We start from the raw sequence: 14,600 nt of genomic DNA, 5'->3' as shown, positions 1-14,600 counted from the left end.
CTACGGAATGAACCGGGCTGGAAACAGAGGAAACGAAGCTTGGTTTTTAAAGTTATCTTTAAAAGTCTTTTCTTGGGAGCTAAACCATGGGTACACATGGACATGACCATGGAAATGGCAGACCCTGGGGACTCCAAAAGGGGGAGGGTGATGGGCGCAAGTTTTGAAAAACTACCCATTGGGTACAATGTTTCCTATTTGGGTAATAGGTACCCTAGAAGCCCAAACCCCAGCATCACCCAATACAGCCATGTAACAAACTTTCAATCTAAAGTAACATTTAAAAAGTTAAATAAAAATCTTTCTATAAAAATTGTAAAGCTCTTAGAAATGCAGTAGCAATCTGTTCCAGAAGACACATTTATACACATGTGCTCCCTGGCTTCCCTAATTCAAAGCAAATTGAGATGGAGAGCCTTGAAGAGCCAATGCCCACCCACCATGTGCTCCGAGGGCACCTGCGGGCACAGAGGGTCATGAAGCACACAGCACACCCGACGACCAGAGCCAGGCACAGCAGGCTGCAGAGCGGCCTCCACGAGCCTCCACGCCCTCTTCTCGTACTCTGCAGGACCACTCTCCACGCTAATGCTGTGTGGCGCTCAGCAACACTGGACGGCAGCTGCTCGGTGTGAGCCCTTCTCTCCCAGTGTGGAGTGGGCAAAGCAACTGCAGCCAGATTATCAAAATCAAATTGTTTATCTTCATTTCAATGCCTCTTCCCTTGCCCTTTCTACTTCTTTTCCCAACAGTTTTATCCCCGTTTTCTTCCCTAGTAATTCAGTCTCCACCAGTTCTTGCAGTAGCTCACTTTTTCTTTAGACTGTGCACACTAAAGTATACAATAAGGAACACCAACATTCTTCAAGTAACTTCCCATGACAGAAAATGAGAATTCTGACTTGCACACATGATTACCTGAAAGATATCATAAAAACAAAGACTCAGTAAGACCAAAAAATGAAAAGCATAGATCCTAATTTCTTACACAGTACTTTCCTATGGGCCTTAAAACCCTCAGGGCTGCTGGCAAGAATGCAGAAAAAGTCTGCTCCAGTTCCCTTGGTAAATGTGGCCTTGACCAGACACAGAGGCGTGACGCCAGGCAAGACTGCATCACCATCCTCACGCTCACTCACACCCCACCAGCGGGCACTGCTCCTCATATCTGCACGCAGGCCACCCATACTCTCACCGCCACTCCTCGTACCTCACCACCATGCACGCTCAACTGCTTATGAAAACAACGCTCATCTCAATTATCGGCTTCCTCAGGTGAAAATATTTCTCAGAACACATTTCTCAAGCCGCTTCCTTTCCTCATCCAAGCTGGCTTAGGTGAAAGTATAAGAAAGTGTTAATACTTATATTTATTCATTAGAATCGTGCTTTATTTGCACCTAGCAAACACAAAAATGCTGGATGAGAACACAGACAAGGAAAGACTGTATCATGATTTCTTAGGCATCAAAGGGGGAAACTGCCTAAGTGTTTTTTCACTTGTATTGGTAAACGTTCTCTTCATTTCAAATGGCTTCTGGATGACAAAACGCAGGGCTCCTGGATAGGATCCCCAACCTAGAGGAGGGGTTGTTAGACGCAGCTGACAGCATGCAGACGCCGAGCGATGGCCTCACACACGGGGAGGGAAAGTCACCTGGGCTCAGCGCCTTTCCAGCTCCTGGCCCCTGGCAGCACATTCCTCCGGCAAGCACAGTAAAGGCCCCCCTGTGCATGGCACAGACAGGAGGGGCCCTGCACATCTGCACATCCCCTTCCCACACAGGGTTACCACAGGCCTCTCAGCAGCAGCGGAGATAATCAAAGAACCAAGGCAGACCCCTTCTCAGTTCTCTAGCAGTTAGGGTGCATTTTGCTGTGTACCGAGGGACCAGCCCAGCACACTCAGGGCCCAAGGCATGCTCACCGGCGTCTGGCTGTTTGAGTGGTCAAGGGACCTCACCTCCTTGTAGCAGAGGGCAGCTGAGGGCCGGAGGGGAGGCGCGGGCCGCAGGCAGCTCAGGCTCCAGGGCTTGGGTGTTTTCGGAGGCTCCAGGGGTCCCCAGTTGATGGTGGTGTGCGGGGTGCCGTGGTGGGAGGGGTGGGGGAGCGTGTGGTAGGCGGGCGTCAGCGGCGCGGGCTTGCTGTCTGCGTGCTTGCTGGACGGAGTGACCGGGTGGGAGGGCAGCTGCCGAGGGCACAGAGCGGGAAGGGCAGAGAACGTGAGACTTGCATGCTCACCGTGAAAGGACACTATCACGCACTTCCTTCCGCTCTTCAAACACTCCATGTGAAATAAACCCCAGGATTTATCATTTATCATTTCGTTCGAATCTTTGGCTCTCAGTAGTTTTTGGGGCCAAGCACCAGCTCGCGCCACCTGGGCTGAGCGTGGGACCCCCCACGATGTCTGCCCCAGACGGGAGGGGCAGCTCTAGCTGGCACCCCAGCACTCGGACATCCACTAGCCACATTTATTAGCTACGGAGTAACATTAACAGAAAAAAAGGTACTTCATCTAGTAAAAAGATGAGAATTTCACAAAAGCACACAGGGCATGTGGCTGTAAGAAGGAAGGTGATTCCCCCCAGTCACGTACTATTCTTCACCTGGTGATGAAGTACTGGGTGAAACTAAGGCCCAATCGCCTCGTTTTGTTTTTTAAAAAAGTTTTCCTGGCACACAAGCAGGCCCGTGCCTGTCTAAAGCCGCTGCTGTGTTACAAGGGCAGAGTACAGCTGCAAGAGGCCTGAACCTGTAGAGCAGAGAATGTTTACCACCTGGCTCTTTCTAGAACACTGCCAAACCCTGGTATAAAATCAGTTATTTTCTTAGAAAACTCAACTTTAATCAAAACAAAGTTAATTGAAAATTAACTTCTTAGAGGAGGTATGTCATGAATGAATTTTATATTCCTGGGAAACCCGAAATATCCCATCACAATGACAGTTAAATGAGAAAAGTTAAGTAAGTCTCAAAATCAGCCAATAATGACTTCAAATTAGCCAACAATAGTAAGGCGCGTTTAATGGGAGAACAAGCTGTGTGGCGCTGTGAACTGGAAACCTGAGTGGGGTCGGCATTCTGAAGTGCACGACCTTCAAAACAGGCTGAGAGGGAAGGCCCCACAGCAGCTAATGCCACAATTTCAAGAACAGACGTCATCAACTTTCTGCAATGATCACATTCTAGTCCCTGCATGGGGAAGGGAATCGTGTGAGATACAGGTCATGCTATGAAGCCACCGTAACGTCATCTTTTCATAGGAAATAATGTATAGATGGAGAAAATTATGTAAGACATCCCTCCTAGCAACAACGTCAGAGTTAAGTAGTGTCTGGTTTTGTTTCTCCTTTCTTGAGAAAGTCAAAGGAAGTAAGCTTTATGCTAAAATTAGAATATGACTTCAGTTGGACAGAGTTAGATCACAGGAGAATACATCATCCCACAAAAGAAACTCTGTAGGAGAACGCAGAACATTTTAAACATGAGGCACAGTGCCTTCCCCGCCACCAGTGAAAGAAACACAAAGACAGAGGGTCTGGCCACAGAGAAAAGCTGACTTGATGTAAAACTGTATGAAGTAGAGTTTCAGGCTGCTGTTGAAAATCTGAGTGAAGCAGCTCATCCACTGTTCTTTATAAACACACGTGTACACGTGTCGCTGGGATAAACTGATCTCCACGAAAGAATGGAGAATTTTAAAACGGCAAAGCCATTAAAGATGAAATGCTAGCTAAAAGCCAATGAGTAGTTATCTGCACACTGCTGAGAGAAATCAAATGGACTCTGAAACTGATGAGAACATCAGAATACAGCAATCCTTCTTGATCTACAACCTTCCCATGAAGAAGAAAACATGAAAACTGAGCACACGACAGAACTGATCCTAATAACCTAGTAAGGATGTGAGGGAATCTGCAAGCTGAAAATGCCGTGTCATCGCCACTCATTCTTTAAAAGCTCTGCCCAGTTTTTCGGTATTACTTGATAAAGATGACGACTGTTAAAACAACCCGATACCAACTTCTTGAGCAAAAAACACCAGGAGAGGTTTAAACACTGCAACCAAATTCAGTGTTCATCTATTTTGAAAAGTTGTAATTCTCTAAAAATTCAAAGAGTTGCTGAGCTTTTCTAAGTAAAAGACACCTCAATTTCTTAAAATCAACAGTGTGTCATAAATTCTATTTTAATGCCTTCAACATGAATCTGGCCCTTTTCATCATCATAATCATTTATTTTTGTTTTCTTAAATGAAGCATAATGAACAGTTAAAATTCTCAGAAAAATCATCTACAGTTTAGTGTAAAACTCCCCTAAATTAGTCTTCTAAGGCCACGCTGAGCAAAAGCAGCCTTTCCCACCCAAGCACCTCTGAACTGTGCGTGAGGAGGCACAATTCAGGGTTGTTTCTCGAGAACACTCACTGGAAAACAATTCACTACTGCACAAAGAGGGCCAAATACTTTCAGAGAAATATCAAGCAAGTGTTTTGCATTTTTATCCCAATACTGATCAGGTTTTAAAGCACGTGATCACTTGCTGACAGCTCAGCCACGGGATGCCACGCCTGGAGTCTGGAAGGAGGAGAAGCGCCAGGTCCTTACGGTATGAGACGGCACCGAATGAGGCTTTATGGTGGGGTTTCCCACAGATGTGACCTTCGTTTGCTTCTGTAGGTGGTCCACCCATTCCTGCAGATCCTGCTGGTTGTTGCATGACACTAATATCCGCTCGATCATGCTCCCTAGAGGAGAGAAGGAAAAAAATAGGCCGAGTGGAAACACAGGTAAAAAGCGCGTGCATGCACACACAGCCCCCAGAATTCCACTCAACGCTTAAACACCACCTTCTGAAATATGCAAGCAAGAATCTGCACGCGGGGACAAGCTGCCTCTCCTCCCCGAGACACGGCACGCACACAGCTTGTGCCTATCACCTGATATTTCAAATGCATTTCTATGGTTTTCACTGTCCTCAAGCTTTGTGATTGTCATTCCTGTCGTTGGAAGCTTTCCCTAAAAAAGACCCCCCCACAAAAAAAAACAATTAGTGCTTTTCTAGAAAAAGGTACCATTATTAAAGTAATATTAAATGATTTTAGAATTGGTGGAGGAACTGTGTTTGTGAACCAAAAAGAGTTCGTTTGTAGCAGATGCATGTATAATACAAAAATCTTTATCTCAAATAATAAATCATAATACTGTACTGTAAGCAAGAAACTCAACTGGCGACAAGGGACAGACTGACAAGCCCAAACACACACTGCATCTGATGAGCTGCTACTAAATAGACACCAGGACAAAAAAATCTCACATTATGATTTTTAAAAAACTACCACGTGTAACAGTTGTTTTAAATGACGTTTTTGCAGAAAAGAAGCATGTATTTGCCTCATAAATACAGAGGAAGCTCCAAGTTTAAAGTCAAAATAAGGGTGGGAAATTGAGGCAAGAACAAGAATTGCCTAACATTCTACTTTATAATCCACCAAACAGAAAATAAGTAGTTGTGCTAAATGCTGCACACAATGCAGAAAATGGTTGGCAAACCAATGCTCCCTGAAAATGGAAGAAATCAGTAACTGCAACAGGAAATGTCAATGGAAAAGACACCAGAAACGGGGTACAAAGTGATCATTACAAACAAATCAGAAGTGAACACAAAACAGCCTGGCGCAGCTGACAGAAACCACAGTACACGGTGGCCCACCAAGTCCTCAGGAAGAGGCAGTGGCGTCTGGGTCGTGCTGCCTGGGGAGCACTCCATCACCTGCGGAGCGAGATTCTGCATGAGCACCTCCAGCGGAGTGCTGCTCAACGGGTGTGGGGAACGTGCCCCCACAGAGAATGGGTGGCAGTGCCACAACCTGGCAGGGGCTCAGACATCCAGCAAGTAAGGGTCAGAGAGGCTGCCGATACCCCACAGTACCCAGGACAGTCTCACTGACCCCTCAGCCCCGGGCCATGAATGATCCAGTCCAAAACGTCAGCAGTGCCCAGGTGGAGAAATCTCATCCTAAAGCACAGCAGGTGGAAGAGGAGACTGCTGGACACTTCTGTGGCCAGGCGTATTTAAAAAATGCTACACACTGTGAACTCCTTTCCAAGATTCACAATGCATGTAAGTACTTTAACAGCTGTGAGTGCTACAGAAAACGAAACTGCACAACTGTGTTTCACCTAGCCCAGCGGAACATCGGTGTACAGAGCACTGTGGCTGTGGCTGGATCGAACACTTTTTAGCATCCCCCAAAGCCAGTGTTCCAATGGTAGAAATGAAGACTGATGATACAGAGACCATGGCTCACCACTGTACTAACAACGGAAAAATAGAATCCTGTCGTTGAGATGAGCCCCAGCAGTCTGTCAGCACGTCAAGGGTAAAGCCAGTGTGAGCCCCAGTCCCACAGGCAGAGACTCAAGCCTGCCACGAGTGGCAACCTCTTCTCCCTTAGGCTAGAGAAGGCTCCTGTCTCCAGCCACTGGAATGAGACTCTGGGGATATAAAATAGGAAGCCAGATAGTGCTGACCAGAAAGGACAGAGATTTAGGTTTATCAAGGTCATTTAACAAAGAAGTAGCTGCTAGTTTATTGGAAAACTCTAGTGGGCACCACCTTAGCCACAGATCACCTCTCTTCAGCAGTGGCCTTACAAACTACAGCCTTATTTTCCTGAGTCTTTTCCTATATATGTGATTCATCAATTCTAAAGCACCCGTTTTAGAGTAAACGTATGACGACAAGTCCTCTCTGGGTGGTCGACAAAGCCTCTGTGAAGGCACAGTGTCTGCTTAGGGTTCTCTAACGCCCTTGCTGGGACAACACAAAACAACACATGCTACAATGAAACGCAACCCAGGGAACACGAAGTGGTGGCTTCTGCTGCAGTGGTTATGTGGTGACTGGCCAGTCCTCAGAAAGCTGATGGGAAGGATATGAGCCTCTATTACTTCACAGAAAAAAAAGAATGAAACCTGGCAAGTGCATCTACTAGACAGCAAAAATACCAGCTCCTTCACATACCAGCACTATAAACCACTGTCATAACAGAAAAGGCCCTGCTCACCCTTGCACCTCCTTCTCAAATCCGCTGTCACATTTTCTCCAAGAAAAGCAGGGAAACAAAAATTAAAAAGGTTCAACGATCACACACTGCTACTTACATACTTACATCACTTTCTATCTGCTGATGCATTTGGGCAGTGCTGTGCCACTGACACAAGACCTTAGTCTACACTACCCCACTAACCCACAAGCCCTAGCTGAACCCATGTCACAGAACAAAACTATAGCAAGGAGCAGCAAGGTATTTTGCATGAAATGACAGAAGGCAATGACAGAGGCTGACTTGTGCCACAGTCGTCTGTGTCCTTATGAGGTTGCTTTACATTTACACTTCTTTCCTTTTTTAAAATTAACATAGGATATGCTTGCATAGTCACAGCGAAACATAAACAGGAGCCGTACATCCATATCTGAACATACGGCATTACACACACAGCACATACACAGATACATGTAATATTTAACACAAAATTCAAAGCCAGCCTGAAATTATCCTCAGATCCACAATAAAATGTAAATTTAGATGGTGTTTTACCTGATAGATAAAGCCACTCATCCTAGGACTGGCAGACAACATTAGCAAAACATTTGGGAATAGTAGAAGATATCTTTCATTCTTTTCCTAATACAAAAAAAGAAACCCAAAACATTTCTTAAACAACATCTACTTACAAATGTGAGCACAAATACTTATTTATACCAGACCCTATGAAACATCACATGGTATTTCTTATTTAGGTATTTCTGTCAAGTTTTATCAGGTAAATTAAATGGAAACAATTATGATAAATTCTGTATTAAGTCTTAAAATATGATTAAGAGACAGCTTTGACATATAGGTAAAGAGAAGGATTTCTAAATTCTTCAAAAAACAAAAGGTAAGAAACTAAACTGAATGATTAAAAGATCCTGCAGTCACAATTAGCCTGTGTAACATCTTGAAAATATATCTGGTTAAGGAGTTCAGCTCTGTGATTATTTTCAGGTAAGCTAAAATTTTCTTTTTCTGGTTCAGAGAAAAAGGAGAGAACCTATACATTTTAGTGGGGTGAACAGGTGAAGTGTTTAAGCTAAAGGAAGGATAGGATAAAATGTTAAAATCAATTTCGGTCTACTAATAATTCCTGGCACTTCCCAAACCTCCCAAATGTCAACTCAGTGTTGTTTTCATCCACCCCATAAACATCACCTGGTTTACATCAGACTTAAAAGTATTACTTATATATTAAAAATCACTTGCTTCGGTAAGATAAAAGCCAAAGAGACGATAAGTGAAAGAAAAAAGTTCCTAAGAATCCAAAAAGTGACCAAAAAATGCCAGACAGTCCTTTTCACATGTTGACACTTAAACTACGGCCCCCAAAAGTGTAATCAGTCCTAGGAATTAGTTTCCCCAAGTATATTCCTCAGAACATTAGGCTTACACAAAGCACCTTGAAAAGAGTCTTCCATACTTTAAAGAAGCCACTGAGAAAGACTTGCTATAGCCCCCTCTTGAAGACTCACAACATACTCTGGGAACATTGAGAGCCAAGTCTCTGAGGAGCTCTGTCATAAAGAATCTTTTCCACTAATCATGTTCAGTCGTGATCAGAACCACTCTGAAGCATTTTGAAGTAACACCCACCGGCATTGTGTAGATCTAATATTATAAAGAACACACTTTGGGAAATGTTTACACATTTAATTTGAATTTTAAAAATTAAAGTTTAAAAGAGCATGATTCAAAAAGAAACTGCTTCTGAAAAGATGTGAGGTTTTTACAATCACGGTTTCTTACGGTACCCAAACTACAGGACTATGTAGAAGGGGTGATATTTTATAGGTGGAAAGGAAAACACACTGTGAAAGTTTCAAGTTTTAGTTTTCTTTTTCTCCTTAGAGTCTCGTGTTCAAAAATGAGTCATTTAGCATGTTTTGATCATGTTATTTTTGCAGAGGTAGAATAAAATTCAAAAGGAGGTGCCTGTTTAGTGACCCACTGAATGTATGTCAATGTGAATCATGAAACAAACTGCTCGATTTTCACTGTGTGGGTGGGTATGTCCCAAAAATCTGAGTTGATCTCTCACTTAAACCAAACCCGTAAGAAAACTGTGACTCCTGTAAGCATATGTCAGCTAGCATACTTTCACAGGAAAGTATAATGACCTGAAAGCACTGAGAGCGGCAGGTCCCTGTGAGAGCGAGCCTTGGTACAAAGCTGCTGGCCAGATAAGCGCATACAGCTCCGTGCAGATGTGTGCATGGGACTCCTGGCAAGTCTTTCTGCATGCTATCCTTCAGTTCACGTGGGTTTCAGGCCACACTGACTTCAGCCGGAACAAACTGGTCAACAAGTCCACACTCAGCTCTAAGCCTCTCTAACAGACCATAAGCCTCTCTCCTGTGTCAAGAATAAAAAGTAGCTCACAAATTATAAGATAGAGCTTCTATTAGACGTTTTTCATTGCCTGAGATGCCTTTAACATCTTCTGTTACGAGCTCCTAAGAGTGGGACAGAAACCCTGATGCATACATGTGGGCAGCAGTACCTCGCTTCCAGCACACTGGATCAGGACCTGGGACATGTAAGTGACGTTGCCCAGAGTTTTAATGTCATCGCCCTCCCAGTTCCGGATGGATTCCGTCAGGATCTGCAGCTCAAGTTCTTTCCTTTTCCGGACTTCTTGACATTGGGCCTGACAGACACAGAACAACACTGTTAACAGACAGAAACTTCCAGAATCTTAAGTTCTGGCCACATTGCTTTGTATCGTCCTTAAGACAGTTATTGCTTTATATCTTACTTCTTCAGACAGATAATCTGTTGAATGATTTGCTTAATTATACGGAATTGAAAGTATTTGCTTGAAAGTATGAAATCAAGTCAAAAGAAGCAATGCACACAACTGCTCTGGAATACTAAGTATTATCTTAGAAAAATATAGCAGATTTTGCCAGTTGTACGAAAAAGAAATGTGGACAGAACAAAACTGTATTTTCATTCTGGTTTTGTTAGTGTTTGCCAATATAGAAGACTGAAGAGAAGAAACAAAGCATAACTTGTGCTATAAAATAAGGCATATATTTCAAAAATGCAGTTGGTAAGACAACACAACAGCAGAGAAAATGGAACCACCATTGTTCTGTTTTGCAATAAATCATTAAAGACAACACGAATGAAGGGTAAAAAAATGTTTTAAATAATTTTAAAGTAGATCTAACATCAATTATACCGCAATTTTAAAAATTTTAAGTAATTATTCTATCAGAGTCCACTAAAAGGAGTTTACCAGCCATAGAATGCCGACTCTGTTTTTCTTTCATGTCAGCACAAGTCATTTTTTAATCATTTGACTTTTTCAGTTGATAATTCTTTTACATTCATTTGTCACAATAATGTCTGGGGGAAAAAAACAATATGCTTAATCACTTACTGAAAGGTTTTTGAAGGCAGCCATAGATTTCTGAATATCTTGTCTATCTGTATGATAATCCTTTGAGTAAAAGAAACATACAATTAGCTTTCATAAGGAAAAGCTTTTCTTAAAAAGGTACTTTCTACAGACCAGCTTGAAACTTTTCTAATACTTTTCAACCTTTAATATTCCCTTTTTCCCTCAGCATTAAAGTGTCAGTCTTTCAGAAAATCATGAAGCCATCAGACTTGGGGGAAACATACGTTGAAAGAGAACAGTCACGAGCAGCATGGGTGGGGAAGCCAACACTTGCTTCATCAATAAAGTCTTATTGGAACACTGTCGCGGCTCACACGCAGTGTCCAGAACGGCAGAGCCGTGGAGCTGTGATGAAGACCCTACAGTCTGCCCCTTACAGAAAAGGTTTGCCAACTCAAGCCAAGAGAGTCACTTTAACCCAAATTTCTGCTAGGCTGCAACCTGTTATTCAAAATTAAAAGAGCATAATCATTCACTAAATGATTAGTACAGTATTACCCTATAACTTATGCACACATTGTTTGTAGCTGATGATCCAGATAAGACATCTCAACATTATCTGAAAATCAGTTCTCATGTTTCAGCTTTTGGAAACTTTTCAACCAGCAGCAGTGGGTAAAAGAGAGATAAGTGGTAAATGTTTTTTAATAGAGCTGGAGTAAGGAGAAAAACATAATATTTAACAAAATCATTTTGACAATCCACTAAGTAAACACTCTTTGCAAACTCTGTTGGTTCTGGCTTCTAAAATAAATCATGAATAATACTTTCTTTCACAGTTAAAGTCTGACCATGCCGCTAACCCTTGGTAAGGACTCCGAGTAAGAGAATGAAAGTGCAGTACCTCCATGTGTCTCTCGAGCTCTTTGAGCAGCGTAGGGTATTTATCCAGGCGCATGAAGGGTTTGCTCAGGCCCGTGGTCAGCACGAGAATCCCAGGGCTGCTGGCACCTTTGGTCTCCATGAACTCCCCCAACTCCTCACTGGGCAGCAAGTGGCAAGGGAGACACTTTGGTTAGCAATGAGAGGCAATGGTGGCTCTCTGATCTCCATGAGCAACAGCCAGAATTTATGAAACATGAGTGTTGCTTTTAACATCTGGAAGGCTCCAGCTTTGATCCCAAATCTGCGCTGCTTATGTGGAAATGCCAAAGGGGATTCCCACCCCTGAGAGGTCCCGTTCCTGCTCTCATATGAGCAAGAGTAACTACACACAGCACAGGATATGTGGGTCTCCATGAGATCCTACTGATGCCGAGGCCCTCTGGCACATCAGTGCCATGCAGACATGTCCAATGGAAACGTGCACGCTCAGAGCCAGAATGGAGTCCAATAATCTCAGAGTCTTAAGGTGGTAAGAACAAGAACTGAGCTGCTCCGGTAAAGAGCTAGAGCACGCCAATGGCGGTCATTCCCAGAGGTGAGTTCGTCCAGCAAGCAGGCCCCACCTACGTGCTGCCAGCACTCAGCCTGGGAGTAAGCAATGGCTTTTGGGGTGAGGAGTGGGAGAAGCAGCAAGAGAAGAGAGCAAACGTTGATTTAGGCTTCAGAACTTCAAAAGCTTTGTTACGTATAATCCTCACAATACATGAGGAAGGAAGGGGTCCCTGCGTGCAGACAGCAAATGCTGATTTATGCTTTAGAACTTCAAAAGCATTGTTACATTCAATCCTCACAACACGTAAGGACGGAAGGGGTCCCTGTGTGTGGACAAAGAAACTGAGTGCGTAAGACAAAATTAAGGAGTTAGAAAGTTTTAGATCTTCCTGTGTTCCTCTTTCACCATTCCCTTCACGGTGCCTCGCCTAGCTTTCCCTACAGTGGGTCCTCACATGCGTCACCTTTGTCCTCAGAGTTCCCACAGCTGTGGCAGAGGACACGGGCAGGATTCTGAGGGGTCCAGCTCTTCACCCACACGTCTGTTAAGGCTGACAGTCACCTGACCGCGACACCCCTTCACTGGCGATCTCTGAGGTCTCTGCCAGGCCCTGGGTCTGCTGTCCCTCACACTGCAAGTGCCATCAGTCCACACATCTGACAGGGTGCAGCCCACAGAAAGGAGGGAAGGCAGCACCAGCGCTGGCAGCCAATGCCAGGTCCAGGAGACCAGGGTGACTTCTCAGTCACCACATCCCATCCAGGAGACCCAGGTGACCCCACCCCCGTCACCACGCCCCATCCTGGAAGACAGGGGTCTCTAGTCAGCAGAGCTGGGTTCAAATGATACCCATGGCACACTCACCCTAGGAACAAATTTTCCTAGTCTAGAGGTTTTCCCTTAAAAGGAAAAGATACTTTTATATCCTCATTATGTAAACGATGTCCTAAAATAAATATGAAAATCCTAACAGCAAAACTGAGAAACAAGCCAATTTCCGGTTCTGGTCTCACAGGAGCCTCCCAATGCACCACCCCAGCCAAGCCGGCCACTGCCAGAGGTCTAGGGGACACCAGATCCATCAAGGGCTCCCCGGGAACAGACAGACAGTGTTTAGGTTAACCCAGAGGAAATAGTCCACAAACAGTGAATATTAACAGTTTCAGAGAGTTCAATCTAAACATAGCTTCCCATAAGGAGGACTGAGAGCCAGGGTGGTGCCAGCCCTTCCCGCTTCTTACCCTCCTTATTCCATGTGGATGCCCCGCCAAGGCAGCTAGTGAGAATGTCCCCCAGTGAAACCAATTCAAACACCATCCTGAAAACCAAACGGTCACTAGGAAACCAGCCTTCCCCTTCCTCAGCACATACCACCCTCCGAGAAGGCCACTCACGTCTACGTGCTTTCTACAAAACCAGGGTGGTCTCATTAACCAAGGCCAGGGTGCGGTCCTACGCTGTGTAAAAACAGTAACAATGCCGGTGCAGCACCTCTGTCTGTCCTTGCCAACAAGAAATACCTTCAATGAACAAATACATATACACACTTAAACAGGTTATTATCAACACGAAAGCAAATTATAAAAAAGGGTAATGTTGCATATATCCACTTATAAAAAAATAAGACGAGAAACATTTTATCAACTCCATATATAAGGCTTCATAATTATTTCTGTAAGGCTGCCCATCATGTTGATGCTGTTTTAAAAATTAGCACAGAAACTGTCAGAGTACGTCTGAGTGTGGGTATGTGGTGTGTGTCTTTTGTGAGACAGCGCGCACACGCACGAGAGCATGTGCACTTTTGTGGGCAACAGACAACTCAACATCTGTTGTCTATAACTTTGTGCTTTCCAAAAATCATTTCCTTGAGACAATCCCAGGCTGGAGATTACTGAAATAAAGTGCAGTGCCATCTTCAGGGGCCTGCTGTGGGTAACACCTGCACAGCAAGGTGTCCTGCTCGCTGTGAGGCTGCAATGATGTGAGCCCGGGAGCACACCGCACGTATTCCTATCATTTCTAAACATGGACACGTCCTCTGCCTTCTTTCCTCACTATTCACCTTACCCGGGGAGATGGGTGGGGAACTGAGGAAGGTCCAGGACAGACTCCCCTCCACTGCAGCCACTACAGCCACTGTCCCCCGCCCCCTTCTCAGATGGGGCAACAGTGAGCACTCTGTGGACAGCAGGACCACAAGGACAGAGGAGCCACGGGACCACTCACCATGCTGGGCACCAGGGTAGGCACTCACAGACATCAATGCCCCAAACATCACTCTAGGTGGGGCAGACCTACAATTCTGCAAGTGATACAGAGGACAGCCTGCATGAAGGCCACTGCCCAAGCTATCACTGCCGGCAGAACGGCTGATGCTCTGCACCCAAGGCGGACCCCCACTATGTGGATGGCACGGCCGGCCCCTCTGACCACGGGCAGTCTGTTCTGTACACACATGTCCCTCCCCTCTGCCCAGTTTACTCAGAAGTGCTCCCTTTTCCACTACTCACTCTATGCATTCCTAAAGCATGAATAGAGTGACATGAGGGCTTCACACAGGAGCAATTTATATTCTACCAACAATTCTCTAGGTGTTGGAGAATTTATCAGGTGGTCCCATGAAAATCAAATTTTACGATACTAAAAATATATTTCAACCCCTTAAAATGTAATCCACATAAGGACCTTTTCCACCAAAATAAGAATCA

General features: G+C 44.5%; 1 protein-coding gene across 3 annotated transcripts in view; it reads right to left on the bottom strand.

Annotated features, from left to right (window-relative positions):
- The window catches only part of ARHGEF7 (Rho guanine nucleotide exchange factor (GEF) 7), a 113,997-nt gene that overhangs the window by 19,859 nt on the left and 79,538 nt on the right, over positions 1 to 14,600 (bottom strand). For all 3 annotated transcript variants that reach the window (XM_011989795.1, XM_011989796.1, XM_011989798.1), the window contains 7 exons: positions 11,356 to 11,494; positions 10,491 to 10,550; positions 9,606 to 9,752; positions 7,607 to 7,693; positions 4,943 to 5,021; positions 4,611 to 4,750; positions 1,964 to 2,188 (listed from right to left, as the gene is read on the bottom strand). In XM_011989795.1, coding sequence (XP_011845185.1) covers positions 1,964 to 2,188; positions 4,611 to 4,750; positions 4,943 to 5,021; positions 7,607 to 7,693; positions 9,606 to 9,752; positions 10,491 to 10,550; positions 11,356 to 11,494 — 877 coding nt within the window. The remainder of the gene's footprint in view (positions 1 to 1,963; positions 2,189 to 4,610; positions 4,751 to 4,942; positions 5,022 to 7,606; positions 7,694 to 9,605; positions 9,753 to 10,490; positions 10,551 to 11,355; positions 11,495 to 14,600) is intronic.

The sequence above is a fragment of the Mandrillus leucophaeus genome, unplaced genomic scaffold, assembly GCF_000951045.1.
Source record: "Mandrillus leucophaeus isolate KB7577 unplaced genomic scaffold, Mleu.le_1.0 Scaffold363, whole genome shotgun sequence".
Taxonomy (NCBI): domain Eukaryota; kingdom Metazoa; phylum Chordata; class Mammalia; order Primates; family Cercopithecidae; genus Mandrillus; species Mandrillus leucophaeus.
The sequence above is the reverse complement of the archived record's forward strand: the minus strand, read 5'-3'. Positions and strand labels throughout refer to the sequence as shown.